Source organism: Barbatula barbatula (genome assembly GCF_947034865.1).
Source record: "Barbatula barbatula genome assembly, chromosome: 23".
Lineage (NCBI taxonomy): Eukaryota > Metazoa > Chordata > Actinopteri > Cypriniformes > Nemacheilidae > Barbatula > Barbatula barbatula.
Window position 1 is genome coordinate 7407271 of NC_136786.1, and position 15457 is coordinate 7422727.

General features: G+C 38.9%; 1 protein-coding gene across 1 annotated transcript; it reads left to right on the forward strand.

Moving 5' to 3' along the window:
- The first annotated feature begins 193 nt into the window (after nt 1-193).
- trpc1 (transient receptor potential cation channel, subfamily C, member 1) lies at nt 194-15127 on the forward strand. Its single transcript, XM_079487582.1, has 13 exons — nt 194-691; nt 1198-1352; nt 1447-1548; nt 2067-2269; nt 2542-2673; nt 3590-3785; nt 4126-4462; nt 9533-9672; nt 9861-10007; nt 11171-11361; nt 13084-13285; nt 14054-14248; nt 14328-15127. The coding sequence occupies exons 1-13, from the start codon at nt 526-528 to the stop codon at nt 14553-14555; spliced, it is 2394 nt and encodes a 797-aa protein (XP_079343708.1). The 5' UTR covers nt 194-525; the 3' UTR covers nt 14556-15127.
- The last annotated feature ends 330 nt before the right edge of the window (nt 15128-15457 follow it).

Consider the following 15457-nt stretch of genomic DNA (forward strand, 5'->3'; position numbering starts at 1 on the left):
AAGCATAGTAACTTGAAAAACACAACGGTGTATAAAATAGTGATCAATCTGACAAAAAACAAGGTTACAATGTTTACAATACAAATTTGTGGTTACTGGGTTTTACTACAAATTAAACTAACACTAGAGCAAATACGGACAATCCACGGCTTATGATACAACTGATGCTCGTCGGTGGTAAGCGCGCATGCGCATTCCCAGCACCATCAGCACCAGCGCAACACATTACATCGCGATGCTTCGGTCTGTTCTTACGTTTATTATCGTTTAGAGAGGATGTGGTTATGGACACCGTTAGATTCTCGTCATATACACCGATTAAGGGTATCGCTACCGTGCCATACGCATAGGCGAAGCGCTGGATCTTATTCAGATGATAAAAGAGTCAATATCTGTTGTTTAAAACCAAGGCCTCATCAGAGAGCGCAACATAATTTGCATCACGACTGATCAGCGGTTGTATTACGTTCAGTTTTGGGATTTCGGTGGTTTCATGCGTATAAAGGTGTAACAGTGCTCAGTGGGATGCACATCAGTGCTTTGCCGTATTCTCTCTCTGTTATAATGGCAGCTCTATATCAGGGCACGGACGCGTCCTCTCCGGATAAATATCTGGCATTAAAGGACGTCAGAGAGGTGAAGGAGGAGACCACTTTAGATGAGAAGCTCTTTCTGCTGGCCTGCGAGAAGGGTGAGTTCACGTGACGTATAACGGAATATTTCTTCACATTATTTCATATTTGTTTTCACTAACATACACCTGAAATAGAGCATCTAATTCGATTTGTTATAGTTGTTAAACAATGATAAAAGCATTACAAAAAAGGGTTTAAAATAATGTAAAACCCAGAATATACAGTTTATTTTATACGTTAGTGTTAAAAAGTATTTGAAAACACTTAATAACTGATAAATGATAAATAACATTTAAATGTCAGTGAATAACAGAGCAAAATGTCCAGGGAACATTTGCAAATGCTGCTAAAATGATTTAAGCACCAGTGCATAACTGAATAAAGGGCTGAATTAGACTTTCCTTTGGTTACATTGTGCAGGCAGGAGTCAGTTCGGAGCCATTCTTACCATATAAAGAAATTCTCCACAAGGCTTAAGGGCTGTGTTTTTTTCCATCACAGACCCCTGACCGTTTTAGGTGAATTGTATACATAAGGGCTGCGCTGATGTATTGTTTTTCAGGTGACTACTATATGGTGAAGAAACTTCTCGAGGAGAAGCGACATGGCGAATTCAACATCAACTGTGTAGATGTGCTGGGTAGAGATGCTGTCACCATTTCAATTGAAAATGAGAATCTAGATATTCTTCAGTTGCTTTTAGACCATGGCTGCCAGGTAGGCACCCATCCATGTTCTCAGAGGTAACATAATGTGTTAGATGTAACTGTCTGTTTGTTTGAGATGCATGTGTTGATGTGTGTTTGTGCAGGCCACAGATGCATTATTAGTGGCTATTGATTCAGAAGTTGTAGGAGCTGTTGATATCCTGCTCAACCATCGGCCCAGGCGTTCCTCTAAGCCTTCTATTGCGGTTAGTTTCCCTGACTAACTTATTATGTTCCCCATTTATTATCCCCCATTTATACTCATAATGTAAAAATCTGTTTCTTGACCGGGGTTTCAGTATGTACTATTATATGTACATGTGTAATATAAACACATTCACATCTTCATACAGCATTTTTGTCAGATGACCATTAGGCTATGTGTGTTTACCTATTGAGTGACAAACATAATTGACTTGGATGTTGTGTAAGAAAAATTATATTTATAAATGTGTTCATATAATGGAAGTCAATGGGGTTCAGTGTTGTTTGGTTATCAACATTCTTCAGAATATCTTCTTAAGTTTTCTGCACAAGAAGAGAGAAAATGGTTCTTTTGTGTGAACTACTCAATTATGGACTGGTTTAGGGCCTTGTAGCCTATGCCATTCTTATCAACTTACCTCAGGGGCATGTTAATGCTGTAGTGCAAGGAAAACTGAGATTGATTCTTGAACCTGAATTCATGTTGTTAAACTGGATCCTCTGTGTATCTGTTTTCTAGAAATTAATGCAGCGCATCCAAAACCCAGAGTACTCCACCACTATGGATGTTGCTCCTGTCATTCTCGCTGCCCACAGGAACAATTATGAGATTCTGACCATGCTGTTAAAGCAAGACATCTCACTCCCCCGACCTCACGCTGTGGGCTGCGAGTGCACACTCTGTAATGCCAAGAACAAAAAGGACAGCCTACGCCACTCAAGGCAACTACTTTTTAAACAAATCCTTTAGTGAATGATCGGTTTATTGCCTTATGACATTTCAAAAGTCGTATTTGAGAGTGGTTTACAAATAGATTTGTATATTTAAAACTATAACTGTCAAGGTAGTTTTCGAATTTGGCAACATTCATTAATCATGCCCCCTGAACTTAAATAAATCCTGCAGTAAGGATTGTTCGTACCATCTGAGCAATTAAATAACATTTTTTCTTCAAAGTATTTATAGTTATGTTTTTCATCTGTGTCTCCTGCAGGTTTCGTCTAGATATCTACCGATGCCTTGCCAGCCCATCTTTGATCATGCTTACAGAGGAAGACCCCATACTCCGTGCATTTGAGCTCAGTGCTGACCTGAAAGAGCTTAGCCTGGTGGAAGTGGAGTTTCGGTAATGACAAAGTGATGGTGATGAGAGCGATAGCAGAGATCTTTTTGTCTTTTATATTCCTGCATCGGAAAGATGCTTTTATCCACAGCATGCTTACAGTGTATTTTATTTATTATAATAAATGAATATTTAATATAAAGTGAAGATACATTTATACACGTTATATAATAGATTTGTTTATTAGTATATAACTTTTCGTATAATATATACGTAGACTTCATATCTAGATCCGAATTAAAGTTTTGTGCTGATCAAAAAAGTGTTTTCACGTAATGCTTCAACTTTAATCTCTACATTAATCTAATGTTGTACAATTTACCCAAAACATTGCAAAAGGTAAATATTACTCATTTTAATAGGACTATACTTTTAAAAAGTCCAGCAGTGTCATATAGACCAAGTAAAAAATTCTGGCTTTAATTAAAATTATTAAAATAAAATAAAAAGTTTAAGATACATTTTTGCTTTGGAAGATGGTAAGAGGCGTCACATTTCTGTCACGCTATTGCAGTTTTCAACCAATCACTACTCACTGTTTAACTGGCCAAAAACACCTCGCTTTTCGGAGTGATGAGCTACAGTATGTAAAGAATCCTCGCGTTTCAGAGAGATGGGGCAAGCATGCATGTTATGTGGCCTAAAATGTACCTTAAATCGTCATACACGTTGCATTACATCTAAAACAAACAATAATACTCGTTTAGCCGTGTCATATGACTCCTTTAACGCTACACAAACGTGCAAACATAATGCAACCCAAAAAAATATATCTAATTTAATTCTAAATGTTGAAGAAGAAAAAAACTGCTGGACCAGTGTTTACATCTTGTGAAGTGGTCTGTACTCTAGGCCTACATACTGTACAGGACATTTGCTTTTAGTGCTCAAACTGGGTCTCATTCTGTTTGTATTAAAGAAATGATTATGAAGAACTTGCCAAGCAGTGCAAGATGTTTGCCAAGGACCTGCTGGCTCAGGCCCGAAACTCTCGTGAACTGGAGGTCATACTGAACCACACATCCAGCGAAGACCACATAAATAAGAGAGGCCTGATGGAGGAACGCATGAACCTCAGTCGACTCAAACTGGCCATCAAATACAACCAGAAGGAGGTTAGAGGTTTACTGTTTTTTCGATGCATGTAACACACAGGAGGATTAACTTGATCAACCTTCTTAACAAACACAGTTTTAATGTGAAACTGCATGACAGAAAGAGCAACACTGACTAATGCACCTTTGCGTAATGTATGCTGAGGTTTTTCATCTGGGTAGAGTCTAATTTGTTGATTTTATTTGTAGCAATTATAGTCAACATATTCAAAAAATCAATGAAATAAATGTTTGGTGTATTGATATAGGATCAATAGCCAGTGCTCACTTAAAATAGATGACGACACAAGTTAGTCTTATGTTTTGTAATTTGTTTGTTATTATGTTCCATCCCGCACAGTTTGTGGCCCAGTCCAACTGCCAGCAGTTCCTGAACACAGTGTGGTTTGGAGAGATGGCAAGCTACCGTCGTAAGCACACATGCTTAAAGATCCTGTCTGTTTTGAGCGTGGCTCTACTGTGGCCGCTGCTGTCCGTCTTTTACCTGCTGGGACCTCGATCCCGTGTGGGTCAGGTCATCCACACACCCTTCGTGAAATTCATCATTCACAGCGCCTCTTACTTCACCTTTCTCCTGCTTCTTAACCTGTACTCACTGGTCTACAATGAGGACAAGAAGAATGCCATGGGTCCTGCTTTAGAACTGATTGACTTCCTTCTTATCCTCTGGATTTTTGGTGAGTATAGAATATTTTCTCCTGCTAGCAAGAAGAGACATACTCTTTAAAAAAGTTTGTTTTTAATCAGCAATATTGTGTTTTAAAATATCTAACTGTGTGTTCACATAGAGCGTGAATGAGGCGTCAAAAACGCGCTATTCGCGAGTAGTTTGACGCTTGAACATTTTGTGTTTACTCGCTTCATTCGCGTCATTCGCTTCATTCGCGCTATTCGCGCCATTCGCGCGTGAAAAACGCGTCATTCGCGCTATTCGCGTCATTCGCGAGTGAAATTCGCTTCACGAAAATGTTTTTACAATTTACCGGATTCTCCGACCTCCTCACTCACTTTCTTCCAAGCAAGATCCTTTTTATTCCTATTTTTATCAACACTTATCATATAGCTCCGGGTGTCCACACACTGAGATGAGCTTGTCCTCCATTTTTTATTTCTGCCTCTGCTCGCTACGTCGTCTACGTCACTACTCAAGCAGGCGCCTGATTGGTTAACGCGGCGCGAATTTTCGCCAAAGTTCAGATTTTTCAACTCGCGCAATTCGCGTCATTCAAGCACATAAATGTTCGCGCTATTCGCGTCATTCGCGCCATTCGCGCTATTCGCGTCATTCGCGCTAGCGCGTCTTTCGCGTCTTTGCATTGACTTAACATGTAAATCACTCGCGCTTGACGCCTCATTCGCGCTCGGTGTGAACACACAGTAAGTAATCTAAAAAAAAAAGAAAGAGATGAAGTCAAATAGTGTTTTTAAACCATTGCTATTCTAAAGCAAGGACTCCAGAGTCAATGGGGTTTTAAAGAAAAAATTAATGAAAAAGCAAAGTTTGTAATAAAAATTCTAAACATAATAATTAAACATCGTTAATAACAACAGATATAAATGTAAAATAATGTGTATATGCTGAGAAAAAATTAATGTATTATTGACGCTTTAACGCATTCATTAATTAACGGCGACAATTATTTTATCGTGCATTAAAGCGCTTTTATTTTATTTTGAAAGTCTGTTGCTCACTGGCTCTGAAACGTACGAACAAACCTTGGGTCACAGAAGGGGTGGGTTGTTGATCTGTACTGGCTTTTGGCGTTGGCCTAAGGCCCGATTCACATATCGAGTATTTTCCGCAAGCATATTCGTCATTTTTATTTTATTTATTGAAATAAATGATTTACACAACAAACTGGCATACAATGTTAATCGAACAATTTCAGTTGATTTTTTAAGGTGTCCTGGTTCTGCCACTTCTTGTCAGGTTTTTCTAGTCTTGGGGCAGGATCATGACAGTACCAGGTGTTTTGTGTGGAGAGAACATACTGTGCTTGTCGGTCTCGACATACTGTACTTTCTCTCTTGTCTCATCTTTGGCCCCGCCCCTCTCGTTCTCTCGTTAGCTTCCCTTTATTGTGTTGTTGTGGAATTTTCTTATTCCTAAAACAAGTTGTGTTAGCCCAGACAAACGCAACGCACAGAGAGGCACTCTTTCAGAGTTTATAGGGCGTTTTCTGGTCTCTGCCTGTGCCCCCAGCAAGAATGCCGAGCTGGTTTAAGATAAGTGATGCCTATTATTCCAAGCAGAACATCTTGGCCCTTGCTCGAGGGCAAAGGCAGAGTGATATGACGCGTATAGAGAAAAATATGATAACCACCTTAGAAAACAAAGAAAAACACTTCATGAAGCAAGACTAGAAAACTTCCATTACAGTGTCATTCCCCACACCTGCCTTGTAAATTATCGTATGTTAGTCTCCTATATATTGCCCTTGTGTTTGCTGTCCTGTGTGGAATTGTTTTTATCACTTGCCTGTTTTCCTTTTGCATTGCGGGGTCATTTGAAGAGGATAATCACAATGAAGGGATCTAGCAAATTCGCCTCACAGTATATTAGATCCGTATATCTGTATAAAGTGCTCTTAAAGGGGCAGCAGCATAATAAAGATCTCTGTATATGATGCTCATCAAACAATAAAGAACGGGCCCAAAACACATATTTAAGGAATTGTGTCCTCTTTATATGAATTGTTAAGATAAATAAAAAAGTAGCATACAATAAGTTAGTCATTAAAGCTGTACTTTAAATACAGTACACTTTACACTTTGTGTTGAGAAATGAAAATCCCGTCAATAGAGCCTAAAGCATATTGCACATGATGCTATAAAAACTAAGGTCGTATGATTATCATGTATATATTTACAGTGTTTTTGTTGAGAAAAACAAGCACATAAATGTTGGGGTGAAAGTTTGGAGTTAGTCTGTTAATAGTATGCAGGTTTCCATCACGTCTCTTATGAAATGATAATAAGGTTCGAATATGCAATACAGACACAGATTTAACGGTTGTAATGCAAAACATGTATTTTATTTTATTCTTAATGTCAAAAACACTGAAAAGATAATCTCACATAAAATAAGCATAAGGCCTGCACCCTTTAAAGCACTCACTCCTAAGTGAAAACCCTTTAAACACTATTTTTTCCAGTATTCAATGGACCGTAAATTCTTTAGGAATGTACACTATGCATACGTGTTTCCTTTTCTTGTCCCACCCAGTGCCTCAAGTCAGTTGCTGTAAAAATAAACAAAACATAGTACATAGTACAAAACATAAGGGATGATAGGAATACCATCTGGCATGATGACGCGTTTCACTATTAACCCTTTTATAGTGTTGTTGTTATAATGTTCACAGGTCTAGTGGACACACAGCATTAGCCGTGTTTGTATATGATACATCCATAAAATGTAAAAATACTTAATAGATAAAATACTGCAAGTATCCCAATTACAATCTAGCATAGATGGCAAATATTTCAGATTTTCCTCTGTTAAATTACATAATTATGAACGGCTATTCTGTAATGCACTAAAATCTCAAATGATGTGAGTGAAAATGTGAATGTGAATGTCTAAACTTTAAAAAAAATTGTTGCATCTTTTATTTAGCAAATATTGAAGACAAGTCGCACAGACTTGAACACCACACAATGGTTAATGATTAATTCAATATTTTATTATTAAATATACACAATGTTGGGTTATGGGTTACAAATGAACCTATGCCGGGTGGTTTCAACTCAAAATGTTGGTGTAATGAGGGTTCGGAAGCATGTGGATCCATTTGCAGATTAACTTTAATAATCAAGATCAGGGTGAAACAGGCAGTGATCAAACAACAGTGGCAGGAATATCAGAGGCTGAGCAGAAACAGAAACGATACCAGGCCAGAGTCAGGGTTGGCAGCAAAGCAGTCGAAGTTCCAGAGAGCAAGGTCACAAGGGCAAGTGGCAGAGAATCAACAGTAGTCAAACAATCCAGGATAATACACAGAAGGGTCACAGTACATAGACCGCGGAACTGGGGGGGCCAGGGGGGCCACGGCCCGGGCAACTTTTGTACTCTGACAAACTATCTTATATGAATAAAAGTTGTATCCGTGTTTTTACGAGCCAAACAATACTAGTCACCACACAGCTTCACTCACTCTCACCAACTGCTGCGATAAAAAAAACTCACACTGACTACTGAATTTTGATTTGAAATTAGTGTGCATTGTTTATCAACTACGACGTTACGTCGACGTAGTTACTAGGTCTGTCATGTGAGAGCATCGTCGCGAGCTAACAGCGGGCACCTGTTTAACCGCTGGCGGCATTACCAGGCTGCGACAATGAAGGGACAGAAGTCAATGTGAGATTTTTAACAAATAAACTGGCAAAACAAAATGAGCAAACTACTCCAGCTTCCACTGTCGCCTCAACAACAGACCCGGAGCGTCCATCTCCACCACAGACTCAGACGAGCCCGCTAGCTGCTCTCCTCCGGCTTCAAGCCAAGCTACCGACAGCCACTGTACAAGTGAGTGCTGCGGGGGATCTCACAAAACCCTGCTGTTCTTATGAAGACCAAAAAGGTACAGGGGACTGGGTCTTCACAACAAGCAAGATCAGTTCAATATCAGTGGTTCAAAGATTTTAACTGGCTGACATTTTGTGACACGAGCGGAAAACTTTACTTGTTTTGTGGGTGTGAGTGTGTGTCTGTGCGGCTCTGCACATCAATCTGATAATAATGTCTTGACTTGTGATGATAATGACTATGATGTTGATTTAGAGGCAGCAAGATGAGTTGTGGTTGTGGACTGGATGTACTTTATGTGTTTGCTATAGTTTCATCTATGCGTTTATGTGTAAATAGGCTTGGCCTGTTGTGTGTGAATGTAAGTGGGATCAGAGGGGTTAATCTGAGGACACATGTGTGCGTATTCATCATGTGTGTACTGTAGATGTGACTGTGTGATGTCGGAATAAAATAAAGTGCTCCGCAATGTTATTTAATATATCAGTAATATTGTCTGTTTCAATGCATTTGCGCCCCACCCCCTCCGCGTGACTTGAAATGATGCCCCCCCCTTGTTCAGATGCGTTCCGCGGTCCATGTCACAGGATATCAACGTTAACACTTAGAAATGTTAGCCGGGACAAAACAAGACTTCGCAATGAGTAAGAGTGTAAATGCTGCTTAAGTAGAGCAGATCATGGAGAACACCTGTGCAGGTGATTAGTCTCTATGCGGGGTGCATGGGAAATGTAGTCCGGGAAAGTCAATACTCAGGAGAGGGTGCCCTCCGGTGGCCATCAGAGAGAGCCACAGAGGTCTGATTCATGACAGTTGGGTTGTTTTAACCCATTGTTGGGTCAAATATAAACTTTTTGGGTTAATTTAACCCAACAATTGGGTTTGTCCATTTTTGACCCAATGGTGGTTTAAAATAACATAATGTTTTTAGTGTTTATTAAAGACTTGTCTTTATTATTTGACTGTTTGATTCATTAATGTTTTTTTATTGAAACATATTAATAGGAACAAAATGTATTAAATATGAACGCACATAAATGAAAGATAGGCCTAAGTGTATAATGTACGCTATTACAATAATGTATTTAATATAATATGTTTACATATTTTATATATATTTAATAATTTACGGTATATATTTTCTTGTCACTGGCCTACAGTAACACAAAATGTAATAGTCTTCCTATCAATTTAAGGTAAACTCTTCTTTCTGTAGGTATGGTGTGGTCGGATGTGAAGCGCCTGTGGTATGAAGGCTTAGAGGATTTCCTTGAGGAGTCCCGGAACCAGCTGAGTTTCATCATGAACTCACTTTATTTGGCAACATTCGCCTTAAAAGTGGTCGCTCACAGCAAGGTATCAACTTCAGAACATTTAATTATCAACACTTGTAGTCATTAAATGTAGACATTTGGCGCCCCCTGTATTTGAGCTGAAGACACAAAAGTTATGAAGTTGTGCTACATATCTATAGTCTTAGATGTTAAATAATGGCAAGGATAATTCATGTTTATTTGATGACCTTCATCTGTCCACTTCTTTAGTTTAAGAATGAAGAGACTGAAAGAAAAAACTGGGACGCTTTTCATCCCATCCTGGTTGCTGAGGGTCTCTTCGCGTTTGCCAATGTTCTGAGTTATCTGCGTCTCTTCTTCATGTACACCACCAGCTCCATCTTGGGGCCCTTACAGGTAATAACCACGGTATCACAGTATCCGGCTACAAGTCTTTGTATCCGTTTACTGCCAGAGCCCTTGGAACTTTTGTGTCTAAGCTGAAGATGTTTTTCAAGTGATCTCATAACACCCTGCATTTATCACACAATTCCAGAGAAATATATAAATATACCATTCCTGTGTGAATGGCTCTCTATTTTCCTGCTGTAAGGCTAACATCAGTGTTTGGTTGTGATGTATGGAAAACTATTCATCTCAAGAATTGATTCTTTAATAATAGACCAGTCCACATTTGTGTGGTTTCTCTACCAGTCATGATGTACTGATTCATGCATTACGAGGAACTGACTCAGACATTTACTCCCGTCTGCTTTCTTGTTTGGCAAAAGTGTCTAGTCAATCTATTTCATTTTAACGTAACTTTTAATGTACATTCACACATGAATTTAAAACATTTAAGTTGCTAAATCATGATAAACATAACAGAATTTAAAATAACTAAATTGCCATGTTTTAGATACAACAAGTGTCAAACAATATATTGAACAATATTGCAGGGTTTTCTAAACAGAATGCTTCACTGAAATCCAATTAAATCTTTCTGATGTCCAACAAAAATGATCATTTAACAGCCTGACAGCTGAGCATCATATCATGGAGGTTTAAATGAAGATGCTACAATATATGAGATACAGACATGACTACCAGAGTGACAAAAAAGAAACCAGTCTAATGGGTGGTTATGTTTGCCATTCCCAAAAGATCCTGGCTGTGTTTCAAAGCAAACACACTGGGAAGACCTGTGAACATCTACAGGACACATGAAAGAGTCCGTCTACTGATGGTTTTAACTCAAATTGACCTGAGCTGTGTTTATCACTGGCCAGTTGTTTTCAAATTGATCTAGTTGACATCCCACATGTAAACAAATGTTTGTTTTAGAAGATATAAATATATCTTGTTTAGATACTCGGCCAAAACATGTTTGATCATGTTCATATACATGTGTACACAAATATACTGTATATATAAACCTTGACATAGTAAAGCTGTTCTAAAAAAATAAACAAACAAACCTGTGAAGCAGTCAATGCTAGTTTTCTTTTGTAAATGTATTACTGGACACATGGTTTTATTTGTTGTTTTAAGCCCAGAAGTCTGATGTTGTGTGGTTGTAGATCTCCATGGGTCAGATGCTTCAAGAGTTTGGCAAGTTTCTTGGCTTGTTCCTGCTGGTGCTCATCTCTTTCACCATCGGCCTGACACAGCTGTATGGAAAGGACCAGAAGGATCCAGCCAGAAGCAAAGACGAAAGCAAAGACTGCGAAGGCATCTTCTGTCAGCGGCAGAGCAACGACACGTTTCACACGTACTTCATCTCTCTTATCTCACTTATAGTCACCAGAGAGTCTGTTTTCAGTTTCAGCCAAAATAAAGTCTGAAATAAAAGGTCATGTCGTTTCAAACCAAAAGGAGTTTCTTTGCAGACTAAAAATCCAGTGTAATACCCACCACAGTAAGATAAAAAAAAAATTGTTGAACTCAAAAGAAGACATTTTGAAGAATGTAGGACAGCAAACAGTTCTGGGGCACTTTTGACTACCATTGTATTTTTTCCTACTATGGAGGTCAATGGGGGGGGTAAAATCTGTCAAGAATTCTTCCAAATATCTTACTCTGTGTTCATCAGAACAAAGACATTTAAACAGATTTGGAACAACTCGAAGGTGAGTAAATGATGACAGAATTTAAATATTTGGGTGAAGTGTCCCTTTATTGCTCTGGTTTGATATTTAAAGCTTAACGTCGACTAGTCGCGGGTCATGTGATTCATTGACTCTGTCCCTTTAAGAAGGCTGACTGTTCCAAGGACATGCACATGGGATGGATGTCATTCCCAGATTCTGTCACACTCCCGTCAATAATATATGTTATCTTGTCCTGCTTTCGCAAGCGTCATTCACAATGTGTCCTTTTTTCGTCCGTAACATTCACGATTTGTTCTGACGCCGCAAAAGTATTTTTAAGTTTAGTTTAGTTGTTGTTGCCCTCGTGCAAAAGATGAACAACAGTTTATTTGTATTTAGATACTATATATTTAGAGGCTATTTTGTGGGAGTCCCGCCATTCCCCCGCAGCCTGCACACACATATCTTACTGCCCACACCCATCTTGTTGCGAAACATTTCCTAGCTCTTATTTATTTATTAATGACTTTATCGACTAGTCGACGCAAAGTTTATCAAATAATGTGACAGGGTCGTTCAACCCCTTGAACATATTAAGTACCTCAGAGATGATGTATTTTTGTATGCAAACCCGGAAGCGAGTTTGCATTTTAGGACTTCCGGATCCATCGCCATGCATTACTACTGGGAATACATTACTGGTGTGCATCTTGAGACATAAAATAGCACTAATATATTTTAAAATATTTCTGGGCAAATTATATTCAGTTAAGACAGATCGCACATTAATTTAAGTCTGGGACTAGCCTAAAGCTTTGCCTGTGAAACTGGGTCCATGTTTATTTTTTTTATTGTTTTTGTTGTAAATCATCAAAAAAGGCGCCTGAAAAATAGTTTTATGGTTAATATTCTACGTTTTATTCTATGACCTAAAACACACCAATTATACCTTATTGTGTCTTAAAAACACACTTGCTAACAAGTTGCTAAAAGCGACTACTTCCTTTGTTGGGGACGTTAGACGTCATGGCGTATATGAAGCTCACAATTAATGCAACATGGGCACAAATCTTTTAAAACATCGATGCGGATTCATTCACAGAGTTATTACTTACCAGGGAACACTTGTTTTATAAAGTTTGAAAGAGTTGTCGGAGGCTTGGTGATGGTGACGTTGATATCGAGCGACCTTAAGTGTAGTCTGTTTATAGCATCGTGTTAGCTTTTTACTTCTGCCGATTGTATTTCGGCTTCAAAGGTAACAATTGTTGTGTTAACCAGCGCGGAGCCTACTTCCAGGTTAGCCTACAAAATACATCATCTCTGAGGTGCTGGCTTATGGCTGACTTAAACTACAGGAAACACTAAAATGTTGTTGTCTTTAACCTCAATTATTTTTGCAGGTTTATGGGAACATGTTATGCCCTGTTTTGGTACATTTTCTCTCTGGCACATGTGGCTTTGTTCGTCACGAGGATCAGCAACACAGAGGAGCTGCGTTCATTCGTTGGCGCTCTTATTGTCGGCACATACAACATTGTTGTAGTCATCGTTCTTACCAAACTCCTGGTGGCCATGTTGCACAAGAGCTTCAGACAAATTGCTGTGAGTGGCCTTTTTCAAGTGTTAAAGTGTGATGACAAAACATTTGTACTCAATGTATAAGGTAGGCCTATCAGATATAACAGCGAAAAAAAGCAACAGTAATAGATTTGCCAGAATTTGGGGTCAAGTTTATTTAAAACCCTTTTTATAAAAATGAAATAGTTTTTTTTATTCATGTAAAACTTAAGGGAAAAGTTAATATTTTTGTAGTGATATTAATGCAATATACCAAAACTGGTGGAATATCTCCTGGCTCTCAGCCAATCAGATTCGAGAACCAGAAAGATTTTATTCTACAAAAACTGTATAATTAACTCTTATAATTCAAAACCTGTATATGATCCTTTCTTCTTCAGACCACAAAAGATATTTTGATAAATGTCCCAGTGGTTTTGTATCCATACATTGGAAGTCAATGGGGGTCAATGTTTGGTTATCAACATTCTTCAAAATATCTGTGTTCCGAAGAAAAAAGTAATACAGGTGACTTTCTTTCATACAGGTTTGAGTGTCCTGAGTGCATCAAACCTAGTGAGGGCAGCAAATGCTCTCTTGCTTACTGTCTAGACATCCCCCAGGCATTCAACTCTATTTGTGTGTATCTTTACGTGGATTTAATTCATATTACTTTTCAAGGCTATATCTATGTTCATTTAACGTTCTCTTTGTTGTTGTTTTTCTTGTACAGCAGCTTTATATAAGGCACCATATATTTGACTTAATTTAGAGCATTCCTTAAGATATCTTGATGTTTTTATCCGCTTGCAGAACCACGAAGACAAGGAGTGGAAGTTTTCCCGTGCCAAGCTGTGGCTCAGCTACTTCGATGACAAGTGCACCCTGCCTCCACCGTTCAACATTCTCCCCTCGCCGAAGACTGTGTGTTATCTGGTGATCAGCCTAAGCAAATGGATCTGCTCCCACACCTCCACAGGCAGAGTCAAGAGACAGAACAGCCTCAAGGTACGGACACACAAGGTACGGCTTTATAAGCTGTGTATGCTTTAGAGTGTAAAAATCACTCTCTCGCTGATGTTTTCAGGAATGGAAGAACCTCAAACAGAAAAGAGATGAGAACTATCAGAAGATCATGTGTTGTCTGGTGCACCGCTACCTGACGTCCACACGGCAGAAGATGCAGAGCACCGATCAGGCCACGGTGGAGAACCTCAACGATCTGCGTCAAGACTTGTCCAAGTTTCGTAACGAAATGAGAGACCTTTTGGGCTTCCGCACCTCTAAATACGCCATGTTCTACCCCAGAAGCTAAGCCATGACCGTTTAGTAATCGCTCAGCATGCTGTTTCCTTCTAAGATGTACAATGACAAAAGCCCTGGGACGCCCTGTATATTATACGCAAAAGCCTCCAGCACCATAAACGTCATGTAATATTCTTGCATCCTACATGTTTTCTAAAAGTGTTCTATAAGCCTTTTCAAATAAATAACATTTGTTATGAAGAAATGTTTTATATGTGAATTTACTGAACTGATACACAGTATTATACATCAGTTCTCTCTGGTTCTCAAATCTGATTGGCTGATGGCCATAAGCTATTTCACCAGGATCATCACAGGAACTGACCCTTGAACCGCTTTACTGACTGTTTGTATCACTCCGCCGCGAAGCTAATTAGTCTACGTGTAGCTAGGCTAAAGAGACATGGCAAACGATAACTTTTTCAACAATATAGCATTTGATATCAAGTATGAAAGCTAATCAGATGAATAAGAGGCTGAAAAAAGACATGAACAGGTCACATTGCAAGAAGTGCAGCCGTTACACCTGCAGATTAGGATGAAATGGAAGAAACCTGATATGAATAAAAAACACTGTGCAGCAAACGATGTGGGCTGTGAATTGTTTTAAATCACAAAAACAGCTCGATCTCGGCCTCCAACACATCAACAAATCACAGATGAATTCAGTTTTGCTGGACTTTTATGGCTCCATCCGGAACTGCAAGGGTGAGCAGTATGGTATCAGCAGTTTTTAAGTCTTCGGTAGGCGCTTAATCGCATGCACATGGCAACATCTTCAGGAGCAATGTAAAGTCCCGGAGTGCAATGGGATTAACATTCTCTGTGAGTTTCATTAACGCGCTCGTCCAGCCTGTTATTTATCCAATACCTTCACTGAAGCAGCACAGCACAAATTAGGAAAAAAAAGAC

Excerpts from the sequence above, each read along its gene's own strand:
- trpc1 (XM_079487582.1), top strand. The coding sequence starts at position 526 with ATGCACATCAGTGCTTTGCCGTATTCTCTCTCTGTTATAATGGCAGCT. Across the intron at positions 2,674-3,589 it reads CTGGTGGAAGTGGAGTTTCG|AAATGATTATGAAGAACTTG; the intron begins GTAATGACAAAG and ends TTTGTATTAAAG. Across the intron at positions 3,786-4,125 it reads TCAAATACAACCAGAAGGAG|TTTGTGGCCCAGTCCAACTG; the intron begins GTTAGAGGTTTA and ends CATCCCGCACAG.